Source organism: Mixophyes fleayi, chromosome 1 (genome assembly GCF_038048845.1).
Source record: "Mixophyes fleayi isolate aMixFle1 chromosome 1, aMixFle1.hap1, whole genome shotgun sequence".
Lineage (NCBI taxonomy): Eukaryota > Metazoa > Chordata > Amphibia > Anura > Limnodynastidae > Mixophyes > Mixophyes fleayi.
The window spans coordinates 59,046,180-59,066,826 of NC_134402.1; the positions used below are offsets into that span (position 1 = coordinate 59,046,180).

General features: G+C 39.7%; 1 protein-coding gene across 4 annotated transcripts in view; it reads left to right on the plus strand.

The window, feature by feature from the left end:
* Positions 1–20,647, plus strand: part of LIMCH1 (LIM and calponin homology domains 1) — a 195,427-nt gene that overhangs the window by 134,419 nt on the left and 40,361 nt on the right. For all 4 annotated transcript variants that reach the window (XM_075195041.1, XM_075195032.1, XM_075195015.1 and 1 more), the window contains exons 5-11: positions 1,014–1,044; positions 6,811–6,921; positions 13,434–13,629; positions 15,848–16,100; positions 18,287–18,526; positions 19,749–20,021; positions 20,383–20,640. In XM_075195041.1, coding sequence (XP_075051142.1) covers positions 1,014–1,044; positions 6,811–6,921; positions 13,434–13,629; positions 15,848–16,100; positions 18,287–18,526; positions 19,749–20,021; positions 20,383–20,640 — 1,362 coding nt within the window. The remainder of the gene's footprint in view (positions 1–1,013; positions 1,045–6,810; positions 6,922–13,433; positions 13,630–15,847; positions 16,101–18,286; positions 18,527–19,748; positions 20,022–20,382; positions 20,641–20,647) is intronic.

Here is a 20,647-nt window from a genome sequence, read left to right on the forward strand (position 1 = left end):
TAAAATGTCAAGCGCCCCCCCTCCCCCCATTTTTTTTTATTTTATTTTTTTCTTTAGGCAGAAAAATAAGTCTTAGGGGTGCACTCAAGACATGTGTTAGGAATTTGCCAAATTCCAAATCTTACTACAAAAAGATTCATCCAGTTACCCATACACATCAGAATACTAATGTGTGTATTAAATTTAAGAGACTGGGTGTAAATGATTAGTCTTATTAGGATATTTCTTTCTGAAAGCAATTGCATTGTGTGTCCTACATAATAGAATTCAGGAAAGCCAGAAATCTGACAGAACCCGAATTTGTATTAAAAAAACCCCAAATCAAAACAAAAAACTTTTAGGATTCTACCAGATGTTACATTTGGTGCATCTCCATTGTGGTTCATAAGACACATGCAACGTTCATCCAGCTTGTTGGACACTGCATTAATAATTGCTGAGAGAGGGTTAATATTAATCTAACTCTTCACGGTTTTCTCTCCAGTGCTGTATGTAGGTCTCTGTGTGAGCTCCGTCTTTATACCAGAGCTCTGTATATGTCTCACCACCTTCAGGCATTTGCTGGAGAAGTGCGAGTGTGTGGCCTGTGGTGGCCTCTCATGACCTTGTATTAATGGGCTCTCTATGGCTTGCAGCATTTGTGTATGTATTTTCTTTAGCAGAAGTAGTGACACGATTTTATTAATTGCCTAATGCCGTGGGGGTAATTTAAAGTGTACCTTTCACCTACACACAATCAGGGCAGCCTTTTGTATTGATAAAACCACTAATCCACTTGTTACTAGGATCTGTGGATACCTCACCCATTAGTGGTGTTACTAGTTTCCTAGTTAATTGACATTTTGCATTCTCAGAAATATTGGAGCAGCCCCACAAAATGCCCTCAGTATGTAGACAACATATATATATTTTAATGACATGGGATGGGAAATTGAGGGTCATATTTTGTTGCACATGTTCAGAAAAATCCAAATCCATAGTTTCTGTTTAATACTATATTTTTCTCCACACAGGCTCTCAGATTGCAGCAGGAAACTACGAAATGTGAGTATAATACTAATATTATCGAACATATCAATATTAATGACCAGTACTGTGATCATCAATGTATGTCTGCATCTTATTACACTTTATTTACATAACTCCCAACATTTAGAATCCTGAAATCGGGACAAATTACGGACTGTCCTAGTTATGACCAAACTCCACCCACAGATGGGCATATTTGGCATATTTTGGTAAGCCCAGCCCTTTGCCGTCCGCAATTCGGGTTGTCCCACTGTACAGTTAGGCTTAAAATTAGTTCAGTCTACAAAATATCTAACTCTTCACCTTGAGCTAGCACCATCACTGAGGCATGAGGGTAGGAGGTGTGCAGAGCTTCAAGCCTCAATGATGTCGCTTGTTCCTAGGGAACGGATAGACTGCATTCGCAAATATTCGAACAGCCCATAAAATATCTGCCTCCACTGTGTGTAGACTACATATAGCAAACATATTATATGTGGCATAATATACTGCCAGAATAATAATATATATACTTATCTGAATAATACAAAATGACATTTAGTGACTCTAAATTTGCTGGATACGTCTATTATCCTTACAGTGTAAAGTAGGGCTATGTTATTCCTAATTAATTTTTCATACACCAATGGTAAAAGATAGTGCCACTAAAAAAAAAAAAAGCCTAATTTCCCTGAGCTGTGGGTATCCATATTCCTTGTGGAGGCCTAATATCATCAAAGGATCCGATCAGTGCAGAGAAAAAGATCCCAGGATAGGGACCCCAAAACGTTGCTGATTAATAGATAAAAATATTATTTAAATGGTTGCATTACCCTTAAAGGTATCCTGCTTCTTCAGCTTACAGCCAAACCCGCCAATGGATTTGATGTTTGAGTTTTAAAATCCATTTTTAATGAAGTGTTACTGAAAATATGTTTGCCTGCTTTTCTATTGTTGGCACATCCCTCATTGACCGCTCCCTCTGCATACAACACTGCTGGCAGCTCTGTAGCGATCACAGCATAGCACATTATAGCCAGTAAACTGGGCAGCCAGGGAGGATATACAAACTGTTGTACCATGAAATAATAGCCGTGGGTGAAATGTGGGAGCTCTGTATGCAGAGAGAGCACTGTGCTTAAAATATTCTCTCATGTCTAATAACAGTGTATACAAAAATATTTTTCTCCAAAAGCCAGAAGCTTTATTTAATATTCTGTTTAAGTGGCAAATATTTATTTATCTGAGATTTGTGAGGTTATCATTAATGACAGAAAACTTTACTGACAAATTATATAGCAGTATGATTGTTAGGAGCTTTGTACCAGAAAATGTACTTGTGCATTTTTAGTTTTTATTTTCTCAATGCTACATATCGGTTCACAGTTCCAGTGTCTATTCTTTTTTGTTTGGGAGAGAATTGTAAAACTCTGCACAAGAACTCAGCAGTCTCGCTCCCAGTGAAAGGCACTTTTCAAAAATACACAATTTTGATCTGGCAGAGTATTCGTGACGAAATTTAATTTCTGGTGCCTGATCTGGAAGGGATTAGAAACCGCCTCTTCTGGCAGAGCCCAAGAGTACTGTACAAACGGAACTTGCCAGGAGCTGAGCAATTATTTCTTTGCAGTAAATCATATTAAATGATGTGCTATAACTCGCCTCTCGGGGGATCATTGGGGCAAATCATTTCCAAAACGGAGCCAGGTTCAGTCACATTCCTTCATGCCCTGAAAGACTGGTTCCTGACTGAGCTGTCATTCCCTATGTAACTTTCCATACTGGATCTAACTTTTCAAACCAATGTTCACATTTGTCAACGGAGCATTTTTTTTTACAGAGGGATTTAGCACTAATCCAATTGACTGTAATTCTCTGTTGATTTATGCCAAGAGAAGCACTAATGAATGTAATTGACTGGTGGGAAAGGATCGCCATGAACGGCGTTTATATGCCAGGTTCCAGCAGGACAATGCACAGGGGCTTGCTGTCCTACTTACTTTCATCATCCTCACCATTTATTTATATAGCGCCACTGATTCCGCAGCGCTGTACAGAGAACTCGCTCACATCAGTTCCTGCCCCATTGGAGCTTACAGTCTAAATTCACTAAACTACACACACAGACACAGACTAGGGTCAATTTTGATAGCAGCCTATAGCAGTATGTTTTTGGAGTGTGGGAGGAAACCAGAGCACCCGGAGGAAACACACGCAAACACGGGGAGAACATACAAACTTCACACAGATAAGGCCATGGTCGGGAATTGAACTCATGACCCCAGCGCTGTGAGGCAGAAGTTCTAACCACTTAGCCACCGTGCTGCCCAACTTACATCTATTTATTTTCATTGAAGCTGTTCCTATAAACCTCTAGAGGTTGCCAGACCAGGCATGATAACGTCTGCAATCTGCTAACAATGAGTGCAGGTGAAGAGAGGGAACACTTCATCCATCACAACATGTCAGGGTTCAAATGAAAGTAAGACTGGAATAGTTTGAACAGTACATCTAGTTCACACAGAGGACACACAGCACATATTTTTATGTTTTTTTTTATTAATATTTTGGTATCCTGGAAACAGTATTGTGAAACTGCTGGATTGCACAATAACTAGTATTGAATGTTGGCCACCAAAGTTTTATTTCAAGGTCTGGGACATCTGGCGTTAGACTTAAGTGTTTGAAGATGACATCACATCAAAATGTGTAGGATAATATAGGTGTGCACATATTTCAGGTGTGATGTGTTCTTGGATAAGGATAAATAATTTAATAAAATGGAGAATAGGAATCTTGTCTATCCTCTAGCTGTCAGAAGGGTAAGACGTACTATCTAGAGTAGTGTATAGCATAAATAGCTGCCCATTAAATGATATCAGTGACAGGAAGTTATACGGCAGCTGTTTAATATTGTCAAGTTGTGTGAAATTCTTCTACACTTGACACTGTGTAGACCTCTCCAGCCTGTCTGTCCTAAGCCTTATGGCACCATCAAGTCTGAATAGCAATTCACCTTTCATTTCAGGTATGCAGTCTTACTTTTCTACTTCTAAAGTGTCTTTATTTCCCAGCTTATCCGCTTTCTTGTGTAATGTGTCCCTGTGTTTGTAGCTCTCTTTGCAATTAACCAGCTGATTCCAGGAGACATAAGTTCACATTTGTGTATGTTCTTATTGGCTGCATCTGTTCCCTATTGACAGAACGCTGAAAGTTAATATACTCTTGGGTTGTTTGTTTCCCCCCCCCCCCCTAATTCCTTGTATTAAAAGTTTAGTTTTCAAAGTGACTGGGTCACATCTAATTTTGGAATGGCTAAAGCAGAGTGGTAATTTTTTTTTATTTTTTTTTTATTATTTTTATTTTTTTTTGAAAACTTGGAAACTATTTTTTTTCTAAAACCTAAATACAACTCATCAGTCTGTATTCACAAAATGAAATGTGTTCCATATAAAATATTTTAGGGGGAAAATTGAAAAGTGAAACATCATATAACTTCAAAATTTGCTTTATGTAATGTTGCATACATTTATCGTCATCATCACCATTTATTTATATAGCGCAACTAATTCCGCAGTGCTGTACAGAGAACTCACTCGCATCAGTCCCTGGTCCATTGGGGCCTACAGTCTAAACACACACACACACACACACACGTCAGTTTGATAGCAGCCAATTAACCTACCAGTACACTGTCTGATTTGTTTTATTATTATTATTTTCAATTATTTTTGTGGATTTCTCATGCTTCAAAATAGTTTTGATCTTTTGTTTTATTGCAGGTCAAGAGATGTATCAGTGGCCTCTCTTGTTCTGTCAGGCTGTTCAGCAAAGGGTTCATTAGTTGTATCACGTAATATATATCTAGAAACCTCACTTGGCTCCTAATGCTTAAGCCTTAATGTGTGTAACATTAAATCGGGCTCTTTGAGGTAGATTGTTTGCAATGTCTGCTGGAATGCTAACGTCACTGGTATTTATTGAAGATATGGCTATAAAAGTATTCTTTTTTGCAATACAGCTCAAGATCTATGAGGTTGGATGAGGATGTTGGAGCGCAGCAATTTTCAAAAAATTCCGTAGACTCTCAATGCTTTCAGTGGGTTACACCTGGATTTTTTTATGCCACTCCAGTGTAGCTTTCGGCTATGCTGTAGGCCTTTGCCCTGCTGGAATATACATACTATATATACTTTTGCCGAGTCCTAGGTCTCTTGTAAACTGCAGTAGGTTTTGTTCAAAGATTTGTCTATATCTTGCTCCGTTTGTTTTGTCGTCTATTTTAACATTTTTTTTTAGCGTCTGAAGCATCTACAGCATTATGTTGACGACACCATACTTCACAGTAGGGATAGTATTCTTGCGAAAATTCGTAACTTTATGAATTCGCATAGCATACTGCTGAGTCCAAAAAGTTCAATCTTGGTCTCATCAGAGCATAGAATCTTCCTCCACTTGTTATGTGTGTCTCAGACATGTTTACTGGCCCACTTTAGTTGAGATTCCATGCAAATTTTCTTTGGCAATGTTTTACTTTATGCCACCATCCTATAAAGTGCGGATTTGTGAAGTTCCCAGCTTATTGTTGTCCCCATGGATGATTTCCCCCATCTGTGCTGTAAAAGACACCGACACTGTTGGAGTTGCTATAGACCTCTTTGTGGCCACTACAACAAGTACCCTCCCCACATAAATGTTCTGTTTTGGAGGACAGTCTGTTCTAGAGACACTCATAGTTCTCATATTCTCTCTCTGCTTTTGTGCATACATCAAAGTATATTCTCCCCGTGTTTTTTTTTTTTTTCTTTGGAATTTGCTTTGAATATTTTTTTAGCTTCATGATGAAGCTCTTATTTTGAAACGCTCTAGCCAGCTGTGGGACGTCTCACAATGAATGCTTATGGAATTAAGTCACTGTTTTGTAATTTGAATTCATTAATAGACAGCTTACAGTAGTTTGTTTGTTTTTTTGTTTTTGTTTTTTTTATCTGACATCAGAGTATGAGTTGATCAGTGAGAATTTCCAAATCCTTTTTCATTTCCTGATGCAAGAAAATAAATGTGAAAAATGACAAAGGAGGTGATCACTTTCTGTAAAGCAGCTATAGTGGCTCCAAGTATATATATATATATATATATATATATATATATATATATATTTTTATAGATCTAATAAATGACAGTCATGTGACACCTCGTGGTTTTTACGCTTTACTATGTTAATATTTTCAGGATACTTATTTGAACTTTCACCGCACTGATATGCTGTACACAGCGTTGACTGATGCTCCCTGAGAACCCCATGACTTATGAGCTGCCTTCCGCTCTTCTAAACCAGTCTGGCTGTGTGGTGATAATAATTGCGTGATAAAGTGGTCTGAGTGGTGTTGACAAGTTATGTTCCACTGAGAGTCAAGCTAGGAGACTAGGACCATATACTGTAATTATTCCACCCTTTCTGTTCAGTGTCGGGTACATGAATGGAATCTGTCTTAACCCAGTTACTTGCCATGTGTAGTGCATAATATAATCATGATTAGAGCCGTGTTTTTCCAGTAATTCTCATGCACCAGCACTAAAGCGGAACGTTTTATGTTTTATTAATCGCAGCATGACCGTGCCAGACAATTGTGTAAAGTTGTATTACATTTTTTTTCTTATTAAAAAAAATTCCTGATGGTAAGATCACAACAAATGAAACATTGTTACTTTTTTATTTTCTTTACCGTTAAATGTTGCTGATTCATAAACCTTGTTTTTATGGTTCCAAATGTTTATTGTTAAATCTCTTGATTGCTGCAGGTTCTGGTCACTGTTTATTGGCTTGGAAAAGCGGCAAACGGCTGTGCGTCATACAGTGGAAATCATCTGGACCTGAAAGAGTTTGAAGGGTTACTGGCACAGTTGAGAAAGGTATTGTTTATCTTTGTATTTGTAATTACAGTAACTTGCTGATGAAGCCAGAATTTTTTTTATTTATAGCTCAATGTAAGAATATCTAATTTCCCCTGAAATATATGATCCGTATTGTATTTGGTTCAATCAAACTGTATGCCATGATCTGAAAGATTTTTTTTGTTTTTTTTTAAACTTTTTAATGAGATTCTAAAAGTATAGTCATGTTCAAAAGTTGTGAGAGTGACACAAATATTATGTCTCGCAAAGTCTGCTGCCTCTGTTTTTATGATGGCAATTTGCATATACTCCAGAATGTCATGAAGAGTGATCAGATGAATTGCAATTAATTTCAAAGTCCCTCTTTGCTGTGACAATGAACTTTATCTCCCCCCTCCCCCCCCCCCCCCCCCCCCCCAAAAAGAAATTTCCACTGCATTTCAGCCCTGCCACAAAAGGACCAGCTGACATCAGGTCTGTGATTCTCTCTCGTTAACAAAGGTGAGAATGTTGACTAGGACAAGGCTGCAGAACACTTTCTCGGGCTGATTGAGTTAGAATAACAGACTGGAAGGAGGGTCATGGTTGAAATCATTGTTCTAACTCTGTTTGCCATGATTACCTGCATGTAAACAAGTGCAGTCAGCATTGCTTTGCACAAAAAGGGCTTCACAAGCAAGGGTATTTCTGCTAGTAAGATTGCACCTAAATCAACCATTTATCGGATCATCAAGAACTTCAAGGAGAGCAGTTCAATAGTTGTGAAGGAGGCTTCAGGGCACCCAAGAACGTCCAGCAATCGCCAGGACAGTCTCCTAAAGTTGATTCAGCTGCAGGATCGGGGCACCACCAGTGCAGAGTTTGCACAGGAATGGCAGCAGGCAGGTGTGAGTGCATCTGCACGCACAGTGAGGCGAAGACTTTTCGAGAATGGCCTGGTGTCAAGAATGCCAGCAAAGAAGCCCTATCTCTCCAGGAAAAGCATCAAGGACAGAGTGATATTCTGCAAAAGGTACAGGGATTGGACTGCTGAGGACTAGGGTAAAGTCATTTTCTCTGATGAATCCCCTTTTAGATTGTTTGGGGCATCTGGAAAATTGCTTGTCCAGAGACGGAAAGGTGAGCGCTGCCATCAGTCCTGTGTCATGCCAACAGTAAAGCATCCTGAAACCATTAATCTGTGGGGTTGCTTCCCAGTCAAGGGAGTGGACTCACTCACAATTTTGCCTTAGAACACAGCTATGAATAAAGAAGGGTACCAAAACATCCTCCAAGAGCAACTTCTCCCAACCATCCAAGAACAGTGCCTTACCCAGCATGATGGAGCACCTTGCCATGAGGCAAAAGTGATAACTAAGTGGCCAGGAAACTCCACAGACCTTAATCCCATTGAGAACTTGTGGTCCATCCTCAAGAGACGGGTGGACAAACAAAAACCCACAAATTCTGACAAACTCCAAGCATTTATTAGGCAAGAATGGGCGGCCATCAGTCAGTATGTGGCCCAGAAGTTGATTGACAGCATGCCAGGGCGAGTTGCAGAGGTCTTCAAAAAGAAGGGTCAGCACTGCAAATATTAACTTTTTCCATAAACTTAATGTACTTGTCAATAAAAGCCTTTGATACTTATGAAATGTGTCTAATTTTACTTTAGTATACTGTAGCAACATCTGACAAAAGGGTATAAAAACACTGAAGCAGCAAACTTTGTCAAAACCAATACTTATGTCATTCTCAAAACTTGTGGCCATGACTGTACATGTTCTTTTACACACACACACACACACCCTTGTTTGTCTGCAGATTGAGCTGTTGTGCTGCTTTCTCTAAGAAATTACAACCCATGTACCATCCATATTTACCAGCATCATCCGTATAAATCAACTGAAGCTTTCACCTACGGGCCAAATTATTATGAAGAAATTAGAGTACCTGCATTTAATTGCCAAATAATGCATTTGGAACAATTGAGTTTATTTGGCAAGACAAGCCCTGCAATACATTATTGTGTAAAGTCATTTTTCAGCACATAGTATTTGACAGGGAATAATAATGATGATCACCAGCAGTTGCAAACCGCTTGTGATCGGCTGATTGGGAATGCTCTGCTGACGCTGGTAGTTGCTTTCTTGGTTGCACGCACATATATTATGCATTTGTCTGATTGTTTAAGCATTTATTTTTCTTTCACATAAGTGAGACGGGGTGTTGTTTCTCCAGTATTAGAGAGCGTATATTTATTTAGCAAATATAGGCATAAGTGTATGTGACGCATACATAGCGTAAACCACAGGGGGGTTTCTGGGTCTCCAGAAACCCCTCCCCTCCGCCATTGAAGTGTGCCCCACATAGCGGCACTGTACTATATAGCAGCCGTGGTGCTGTCAAAGAAACGTCCGCGGCGGTGCTGTATTGTATACAGCACCGCCGTGGACGCTTCTTTGACAGCGCCACAGCTGCTGTATAGTACAGTGCTGCCGAAACGGAGCATCAGCTCTCACTTTTTTTTTTTCTGGGACGGGGAAACCCCCCCCCCCCCCCCCCAAAAAAAATATCCTGCGTGCGCCCCTGAACCGGGCACATACATTCAGTACTGCACCAGGAACATATCTTGTAACTTCACATATGCACGCAATTGCGGCTTTTTTAGTAAACGCAATTTGCAGAAACAGCGATGCTTCTTGTTTTTAAGTAACATTAAATTAACAGCTTTGTATAATCAGGTTCCAGGTTTTCCGGATACTCTGCCTGGATATAATTCTAGACCTCATTTTAAACATGTTTGGATTAGTTAAGTTCCTGTTCAGAATAACTTGACCATTTAAGAAAATGTATCCGGAGGGGGTGGGGGGGGGGGGGGGAGAGAATCTCTTTTAACACGTAAAATGTGGGAAGTTAACTAACCCGAACACTGCTAGGTCTAAACAAGTTTAATGCCATGTTTTTGCCTTTTAACACCTATCCTTGCTGCCAGTGTTTCATTTTTCAAATCGTATAACAATTGAAGGTTTTATGTCAAAATCTTAAATTGTGAAATGGGTTTTCAGACACTGGAAAGGTGAAGGATGAAAGGCAACCATCGCTTCTAGAGGAGGCAGCTATATAGATTAGATGGAACCAAGGGGACATTTACCCACATTTCTGCTTGGGCCCATTAGTTAAAACGTTCCATCACCATTTTCTGCGTTTTAATGGTTTCTATGGTTAACAGTGTAGATAGAAACCTTATGGCAATTCTCACTCTGATATTCCTTTTGATTGAGCTACTGTGATAAGACTTGGGGCTAGATTTACTAAGCTGCGGCTTTGAAAAAGTGGGGATGTTGCCTATAGCAACCAATCAGATTCTAGCTTTCATTTATTTAGTGTTTTCTACAAAATGACAGCTAGAATGTGATTGGTTGCTATAGGCAACATCCCAACTTTTTCAAAAACGCAGCTTAGTAAATCTAGCCCTTGAAGTTTCTGTAGGTCAAGCAGTGATAATGCATTGTGGCCTTCTTCGATTTTGTTAAACCACTGCTCTGACCACACAGCTCGTTCTTGTTTGGAATAAGCCTATGTGTATGTTGGTTTTACATTTTCTTAGTTAAAACTCCAGTCACATAGTTAACAAATTAATTAAAAAACCGTTCCTTCCATTTACATTTAAATCGTATAAGGCCAAAAGGTGACTTCTCAAGATGACCATTAGCTCTAGAACGGGACTGTAAAAAGGTTCAACATTGCAAGGTATGGAGCGTATTTCATATTAACACTCAGTTTAGGCATCTATAAATAAAATCTCGGTAAGGAGACACATTTGGCATGGAAACAGACAGGCCTGAACTAATCTCTGAAAAGATGTTGATCGGCCTCTTTTAAGTGGGTTGTTCTCAAATCCAGCAAATATTCCTGTGCTTTGAAGTACTCGACACTCACCAAATTCTTAATTCTTCTGGGACTGACAATTTTATTAAATTGGAAACAGCCCAAAATAATTCATTACTGATTACAGCACCAAAGCGGAGGTTGTAAAAACATTCTATATACCCTCCATTCATATTGTTTATTTGTATGGTGATGCACTAATTCTGCAGCGCCCTACAGCATACGTAACAACCTATTTGGGTGTCATCATTGAAATAGCGTTGAAAAGAGGCCACTGCTCCAAAAAGCTTACAGTCTTTTAAGATGGGTAGAGACCTGCAGGTGGAAGCTGAAAGTACAAAGCATTCTAATTTACTGGTAAAAATCATCACTGGGCTCTACAGCAGGGCTAACGATCTTGGATTTCAGTTTAGTCTTAGTCATGTTCATCAGAGATTTGACAGAGGTCAGGTGAGATGGAGGTAAATTGTAGTAGGATGATAGTTGGAGGTGTGGGGGAAACCGTGTCGAATGGATCTAGTTTGGGAAGGAGCAAAAGAGATTCTTTGGGGTATATCGGAATATAAGGGGAAGGAGATGCATTTCTGTTGATTGAGAGTGTGGAAACTAATTATAGCTATGATGGGGTTGTCAAAAGAGCAACTTAACTAAAGTGTGAGTTGGTAGATGTTTTGGAAAGTAGGTGATCATACTAGTTTAGCTCAGTAAGGACTGTAGGGGAGGAAGATTGGAAGGTAAGTCAGAGAGGTTAATGTTGCTTGTAGACGATGCATGGGAGGAAGTGGTTATGTATGAGGATTTTAATGGTGGCTGTAGATAGAAAAAATGTGTGGGGGGGGGGGGGTGAAGATGGTATTAAGTTGTTGTAATCTCACAAGTTGTATTGTTCCTTTATATATTTTTGCACTGACAAGAAGTATTTGAATACTTTTTAACTGCTGTATTAACAAAAATTGCACAACATTCAATTTGTTAAGCAACAAAGTTCATCTTGTGTGGTTTTGCTAAGCTTCACATTTAAGATTTGATGGATAACAAGTAAAAATAGACTCGCATACCAGTTGGGAAATAACCAGTGACAAGATGTATATTATTTATTTAAAAAAAAATATTTCTGTATTGCCCCATCATATAACAAGAACGCTGGGTTTGAATAAAAGGACTGTGTATATTAAAATCTTCACATTGCATATAAGACTCCTCTTAGGCTCTGTCCTCCCAAAACCCAGACAGGTTACTGTGTGTCCACATTTTGTTTTTCTTGTCTGTTATTTAAGTGATGCAGGAATCAACAAGTGGTTTATTATACGACAGTGAGGATGTGTCTTCTTGACCTTTCCTCTGCTGAATCTCACTACTTGGCTGAGTACTTCTTGCCCTGAGAAAAATGTAGCAATATCGGACAGTATAAGGCGGCCATTGTTCTTGTGCTCGGAATGTGTGGGTCAGCTAAGGAGCCTCGGATCCCCTGTAGCTACGAGCTGGCATAGGAGGATCTGTTATAGTGAATGTTACGCTGGCACATGCCTAGTCACTATCTCTGCATTGGTTTCTTTAACATCCAGCTTCAATGGGAATGCTTCATGTTTATTCTGTTTTATTTGTTTGGTTTGGTTTTTTTATGTAAGTCCCACAATTGCGATTTGCAAATCATTGCTACGTTTTCTGACATCCATTTAATGCTGACAGTTATATGGTCTGGAATACAGGCGGTGCCAGCGCTACCACAGGGCAAACTCGGGCAGTAGTCTATTTCGCCTGTTACTCATTCAATGATGTTAACTTCCCAGCGGTGGCTCCGCACTAAGCGCTGGCTGTCGGGAGATGTCCATTAAATACATTTGCAGCCTTTTGAGAAGAGGGTGTATTTAATTATGTACAAAGAGTTTGTTAGGCCCACCCGTCCTCTCCCCTCTTGTATTGTATTGTCGGAGGGCAGAGCTGTCATTCTCTGTGGTCATGTGATTGTACGGATCACACTGCTGCTCCTCAGTGTACAACACCAGGCTATGAGGAGAAGCAGTGTGTGGTGTATGACCCATTACCACAGAACCTGACAGCCACCTTCTGCTTGCTGTATAAGGTGCTAAGAAATGGCCAGGGATGGGAAAAGTGAATGGGTGATGGAATTACAGAGTTGTTGGTGAGGGAGGAGCAGGGTGAATGAGGGGTGCAGGCACAGACCAGAGGTATGTTGCATTTCATGCAAAGCAACACGAAGATGGAACCATGTAAACCTAAGTATGGGGCTGCAGAATTTTGGGATAAGCAGGATGGGGACAGCATAGTGAGGAGGCGTGGGCTGAATGTTCGCAAGGTTGCCTAATACCCTATCACCGGCCCTGATTCCAAGACACTATTGTTTTTTATTCTTCCTACTTGTCTGCCTCTTCTGCAGCTTCTTGTTCCTTATAGGACCGGCCATATCCGTTGTGTAACTCTAACAAAGAAGTATCCAACATTATCTTTGCCCAACAGTTGCCAGTTAGAGCAACAAGTGTTGCCGGTCTTATAAAAGCAGAAAAGGGAATTAGAGAGAGTGCTGTCTAGTTATGTGCCACACACTTGCTGCCTCTATTGTTGGTGTATCCTGGTGTCTGTCATCTGGTACCAGGGCTTTTACTACAGTTTCGTTCTGACTGATGTACTTTCTTTCCTAGGAAAATGAGGAAATTGAGAGTCCCAAACGGAGCATCCGTGACAGTGGCTACATAGACTGCTGGGACTCTGAGAGAAGTGATTCCCTCTCTCCTCCAAGACATGGCAGAGATGACTCCTTCGACAGCCTGGACTCGTTTGGTTCTCGCTCACAGCAGACGCCTTCTCCAGATGTGGTGTTAAGAGGGAGCAGTGATGGTGAGTGACAAGTAGATCTGTAATCTAGTCCTCCATGTCCTGTACCTACACAATAGTTGTTTTCTGAAGGTGTCCACGGCTGCCTTTGCTCATGAATAAGAGCCCTTTTTTATTGTTTACGTACGTATTTACTATTACATTTTGATATCTCGCACTCTGTAAAGAGGTCTCTGATAACTTGATAAACTAACAAGTTGATCTTTGATGCTACATATCTGTACATATTTACAAATGGTTCCCAGTCACCTCTACTTGTCTAGAACAGTTTTATTAGAACTGTTGATAGTTACATTCAGCAAGGTCGTCTCCATCTCACCCCAATACCCAGCATTGCAGGACATGAATTACAGTTGTCACAACTTTATATATATTTCTCTAATCCTCAGAATGTGGCAAATACTTCTTAATGAAATCCCTACAAACCCTGAGACACCTTGATTCCCGCCCTGGGCTGCTGCACTTCTGTACAATCACTGTGAATTAAGTTCTGAAGCCCTTTTACCCCAATGTGTCTGTTCTTTCCAGTGTTGTCTACCAGCAGAGAATTGTTGTGGCTTAATAATCATTCGAGGGTCATTTACAAACTAGAGAGAGAACAAAAACTGAGGCGTAGCTTAATCCCTTCCCGCTTTGTGTTTTCATGCGCCACAGTTTTGCACAATTGTGCACATGCCAGGATTACAGTGGCAAGTTTATTCGTGCCCCTTAAGATGTGTGCAGCTGGACAGACATGGCCAGATAGAGGATCTCTATGCAGAATGCTGGATAGCCAGAGAGATGCTCCAGATTCCATGTGCATTGTGGTGTAGACCTTTTCTTGAGTTTTCTTTTTCCTATGAACTTAAAGTTTTTATTTTCTTCTTTTTTTTGTGCTACACACAGATTAATATGTAATAGCATAAATGGGCAGCAGGGTGGCTAAGTGGTTAGCACTTCTACCTCACAGCACTGGGGTCATGAGTTCAATTCCCGATCATGTCCTTACCTGTGTGGAGTTTGTATGTTCTCCTCGTGTTTGCGTGGGTTTCCTCCGGGTGCTCCGGTTTCCTCCCACACTCCAAAAACATACTAGTAGGTTATTGGCTGCAATCAAAATTGACCCTAGTCTGTCTCTGTCTGTCTGTGTGTGTATGTTAGGGAATTTAGACTGTAAGCCTCAATGGGGCAGGGACTGATGTGAGTGAGTTCTCTGTACAGCGCTGCGGAATCAGTGACACTATATAAATGGTGATGATGAAATGTTGAGCTTAAACACTGTATCAAAAGTGTAACACCCCTACAATGAAATATGTTAGAGTGAAGGAACACATTGGGTAACAGAAACATTAGCACTGTTGAGTTTGCACAAACAATGATACTTTCACCTTCTCACACCCTGGATTATAAATTTGCAGCTGATGCATCGGTTTAGTAAATGAAATGTAAGTTAACATTTTCCCTTTCTACACTTGGCCCACTGGTTATATGTTTTTGATAATGCAATATAATGTGCGATTTTCCTACTTTCTATCCTGGACAATGTGCTTTGAAGCAACTCTATTGTAAACTACTTTAAACTTTGGTCAGTGTTTATACAAGATTGTAATATTATTATTAATCTAGCTGTGGCCAAATAGCAGAGGAATGTAATAAAGGGGAGAACAGCCACACCATACAGAAAACAAACAGTCAGTAGAGGAAATAAAACCTAGTGTATACATCTGAAGGTCGCGGGCTGAGGCTTGGCAGGAAGACTTTCTAGGATACCCGACATGGAAATAAAGGAAGGTTAAGTGGTTTTACTATAAATCTGCCCACACAAGAGTTGAATTTCAATGTTGACATTTGCTCAAAAACATAATGAAATAATTAGAAAGCACTTATGCCTGTCACTTGCAAAAGGAGCTCTAAATATGCACAGCAGGAACTGGAAGGGATGACAGATTTAACTTAAATTGCTAGAAGCTTTAGCAAACTACTCGGGGTCCATTAGGAATCTTCCTTCCTGAAAAGGTTTATTTGACATAAATTATGCCCTTTTTGTTTTTGAGCTCTGTTTTTATTGTAGTTCGTGAAATTTCCGCTCTTTGAATCTGTTGTGATGCAGACCTTGCATTGTGTACCGTACATTCATGCCCTCACTCTGCAACTGCAGCCCTGCCTATAACTTTGTTTTTGACATATAAGGTGTAACATTTTTTTTTTTTTTTTTTTTTTGTGCATTGTTTGTCATTTTTAGGTCGTGGAAGTGATTCGGAGTCTGATTTACCTCACAGAAGATTACCCGATGTTAGGAAAGATGATATGTCTGCCAGACGGGTATCTTTTGGAGAAAATAAAGTATTTGTGCCTTTTAACCAGTACCTCCCCAACAAAAGCAACCAGTCCGCGTATATCCCAGCTCCTCTGCGCAAAAAAAAGGCTGAGCGGGAGGATTACCGGAAAAGCTGGAGCACCGCCACCTCACCACTAGGAGGAGAGAGGCCATTGAGGTAAAAGATTCATTCCATGCCAGATTTACAATCAAAGAACCCACCAGGGCACTTTGGGTGTATAGTGCCATACACAAGATGTGTGTAGTAGTGCATAAATATCATAGGTACCAGTTCAGCAGTCCGTATAGATCTGTCTATTCATGCCAGGTTTTCTGCTGTGATGAACTCTTATCAAAATGTGATAAAATATTAGATTAGGACATTAGAATTGTAGAACACTTGGCTACATATTCATTACTGTCAGTCATGTACTGCACAGTGTTCTCCGTTTCCCTGATTATTTATTGCTACCTAGCCTTATAACCCATAGAAACAAATCCTATGTACAAGAAAAGGCTCTTAGGGTTGGTATTTACAGGAGACGAATACGGTGGTAGTTGACTCAAAAGACTGTCTTGAGAAACTTAATTTCCCATAAGTCCCATCTCCTGAGTGACGTATTGGCCTATAGTCGCCAAATATTGGCTTAAAACTCTTTCTAATAATTTTCATTGTTCCAGTTAGGCTTCCTCCTTAGCCCTTATTAACTGCGTTATGTCTCAACGCATCTACTTTGAGCTTGCCTGTCCCAATAATTACTCTTGATCACATTTATCAAATGTAATTGTCCTGAACGCTGACACAAAACTTGTGTACATGCGTTTAGCACAGTGGATAAGTGCGGATTTTCTGAACAGTAGAGCTAAGCAGTCATTTGTTCAGTGAGAAATACCTAGAAGTATATGCAATCAATAGAATGTTGTCATGTACAGATATTCAATATGGTTTTCAGAGCTCAGTATACAATAAGCAGCAATTGTCTCAACAGCAACATTTAACTGATTTAAAAGCATTTTAACTTATGGGGGTTGTTGACCATATCTGTTAAATTCTGTATAGTAGTTAAATCCACTAAGTGTGCTTTGAGGGGCTTTTTTGAAATAAACAAGTAACTTACCAGACACAAGTTTAAGGAGTTTTTCAGTTAGCACAACCCCTGTTATTTATGGATAATCGACAACACCTTTATTTAATGTAACCCAATGCTTGATATCACCTACCCCCTAAAATCATTTGTTGCATCTGTATTAAAATCTCAAATTAAAGGAAGACCGTAAATAAAATGGCCGCTTGCAGGCAGTTTTAATATTGTGGCATATATTAGTGTTGGTTTACAGTAGGTCACGTGGGGTTAACAATCTGGCTTCAGTTTAGAAAAATGATCCAAAGACTATTCAAAGTCATGTTGTTCAGTTAATTATATCTAAAGTGACCTTGTTCTATTACATATGCCTCACCCTTGGTGTGCATGTTCCTTTTCACTGTAGTACATGGCCTGTCATGCAAATGGATCATTTCCTTCTGTCCCTGTGATTTTTACAGTCTACATTGCAGGAATTCTTTTGCTGTTGTAGGAGAATTACTGTAGTAGACGTAACTAGCGAAGCACAAAGGCATCTTGGAGGTGGCCGCTTTGGTTCAGTTCCAGAAGCTCTTGTTGGAAAGAAGTAGTATTCTATATCATCCAACACATCCTCTCAGGCATGCAGACATTCTAACGTAAACCATGTCCATATGGTTTACATAAAAATTGCATTCAAGCAGAGATTTGGCCTGAGTAAAAGCGAGCGCTCTTAGATTCAAGATAAATGTAAGCACATAGGATACTAGATATATAACACGGTTATTTGCTGATTTATATTTCACTAATGCACTCAACTATTTTTTGTAGATATTTAGGGTTTGCATACTCTTCATATTTCTTGCCTGTCTGTCTATTGTAAGGTTAGTGGTTTATGCTGATGTGGTGTAAGATAATGGAAATCCTGGTATATCGCCTTTATAGGTGGTCTTCTGGACCACAGGGCTCACAAGTGGGATGAACGGCTTATTGTGCATGCTGTGGCTAAGCTGGGGTTTGGAAACTGAAAGGAGACATGGCTGTAACAGTGCAATTTGGTAAAGAAACTTGGATATATTCTGTCTTTATTACAAGACGTCATGCGTTTGTTTTTACTCTTAATGGATTGTGAAACATGTTGGTTTTACACGTATGGAAACATATTGTACAGCAGCATCTGAGAATTGTGTAAGAACATTAAATACAAAATATATTTATTAAACACACAAGTAAATTCACAATTTTTTTGTAGTCTGTTGTGTTACTCTAACGTTATCACTTTTAATGTATAATACCTTAATAGCCCAAATCGCCCTGAAACAATCCAGGAGGAGCAGAATGAGGATGGGACCCCTCTAGTGGCTCCCCTTAAAGGGGTACTTGGAAAAACCACCAAACTCAAAGTGTATTTTGATCAACAAGAGAATGAAAAGGATCAGTCATCTTTTGTTGGTGACAATGCAAATGATGAAGAGGTTCAGAAATTAAAAAACCTTCAAAAGGTTGGAATTAAGGTCATGCCCGCAGCCAAGCGTTGTAGCAGGTCAGCTTCTCAGTGTGGGAATGCCTGTCTGGAGTTTGCTGTGCTTTACCCGGTTGTCTGTCACCATATGTGGAGGCAGTGCTTCTATTTTTTTTTTATTATTTTTTTTTGGAAGCATGTGTAACATGAAACTAATTATGTGAAGACATCCATGCAAGTTGCCGAGTGCATGTGCACAACAGTAAAAGATCAAAAGGTGTATGGCAAAAGGAACAGCAACCTGATTTTAAACGAATTGGTTTTTTTGGAGAGAAGGAGGGGGGTTATCATGGAATTAATACCTGGTGGTTGTAACTTGAATGTTAGAGACCACTGTATGCCTGAGTATATAACCAAGACATATTACGTTTCCCTTACTAAATTATTTGGTTGGCCTGATCCTTTATTGGGAATATTGACAAGTCACAGACTTGCTAAAACAAAGTGAAAGAGGAGCAGTGGAAACCGTAAGCAAGTGAAAAGAAAATTCACATCCGCACGGTGTATTTTGAACACCTACATATATGTGCAGTTGTTGTTGTTGTTGTATTGTTTTTGTTTGTTTTTTTGCCTTTGATTTACTGGAATAACTGTACTATTAAAACTCTGTTGCCTTGAGAATTGTTATCTGTGTTTGATTCATTGCTGTCCGTACCGTCCTACACACTTATAACCATTGCCCAGCTGATTTCTGGTGGAGCACAATTTGTGCAATTCTATTGGACTATTCTGTTCACTAAAACTGACCATACATTATAATTTCATTGGCCAAATTATTCCAAATTGTCCATAAATCACTGGATATATGGGGCTCTGTCCAAATTCAAGTCTTTTCCAGTGTGTAATGTAATTATCTGGTGACCACTATCACTGTGTATCTGCGATCATTGTCAGACTAAACGAATGGGATCTAGCCATTCTACTTGACCTCCAATTGGCTCAAATATTTCCGATTTTGGACGCTCATAAAACACACATCCACCTTTAGTCAAGGAATCCTTCAGCTGGACAACTGACAGATTCATATTCACACAAATGTATGTTTGTGTGTAAGAGACTTTGTGTTTCTCTTCAGAACACTGCTTTTTTGTTTCTAACTTTCTACTTTTAATATATGTTTGGGACTGCGACTGGAGTATGTCATGGCTAACCACTAATGTTCTGCATGTGGTAACTGCATTTTGCAGTATGATGTGTTTTCATTCATACCGATAACTGGATAATATTATTATAACTGTCTTAGTCGTGATCAAAGTCTTGAAGACCATGAACCTGATAGAGTGCTCCGGAAAGAGATCACTTGCCCAACTAATGTGGATTCTGAGGAGGAGGAAGAGTGCAAAGTGCCAGATATTGAGCGAGATGACCTGGCTACACGCAGGGCAAGAATGAACCAACCTAAAGTTTCAACACCTTTCAATCAATATATACAAGGTTCCTATATCAACAAAACAAAACCCACTCAGGACTCCTTGGGCCCCACTGCAGTTTCCCCCAAAAATTCATTGGATAAAAGGTGCGCATAATGTTCTGCTTTTCATTTCAAATTTAAAAGTGCGTATGTGAATATACCAATATTTAAGTCTTTAGAGTGCCAGGAACGGCAATATAATCCAAGCATCCTCCAAAGGCTTATCTATTTATTTCTACAGTTCAATGGTCTATAATAGGATGGCTTGGTGCCAGAGTAGCCTCATTTGGCATTTACAAGAGGTTGTGGACCCTATCTCACAATAGAGATTTGTAATTTAAAAAATAAAATATAGCTAAATTGCGTAGTGTTTTCTAATCACTGGGCATGACCATGACATAGCCAGTGCAATCAAAGTGCAGCCCATGATGTAACCAGTTTCTTCCTTGAATTTTACTGTGCACAGCAATCATGAAAGCCCAGACCAACCGATAGAGAAGGTGACCGTCAAACTAAGTGATAACATAGTTCAAAGAACTGTAGACAATGACTCTGAACAAGAAGAGGAGGAGAAGATTCCAGATGTTCAGAGAGATGATCTGGCCAAACGCAAAGCCCAGGGCGCAGTGTCTCAGCAGAAGGAGCCTCTGGTTTTCACCCCGGCCTCAATAACAAAGGCTGACTTGGAAACCTGGCAGAGGCTTAAGCTGTCTTCTGAAGATAGGTGTGTT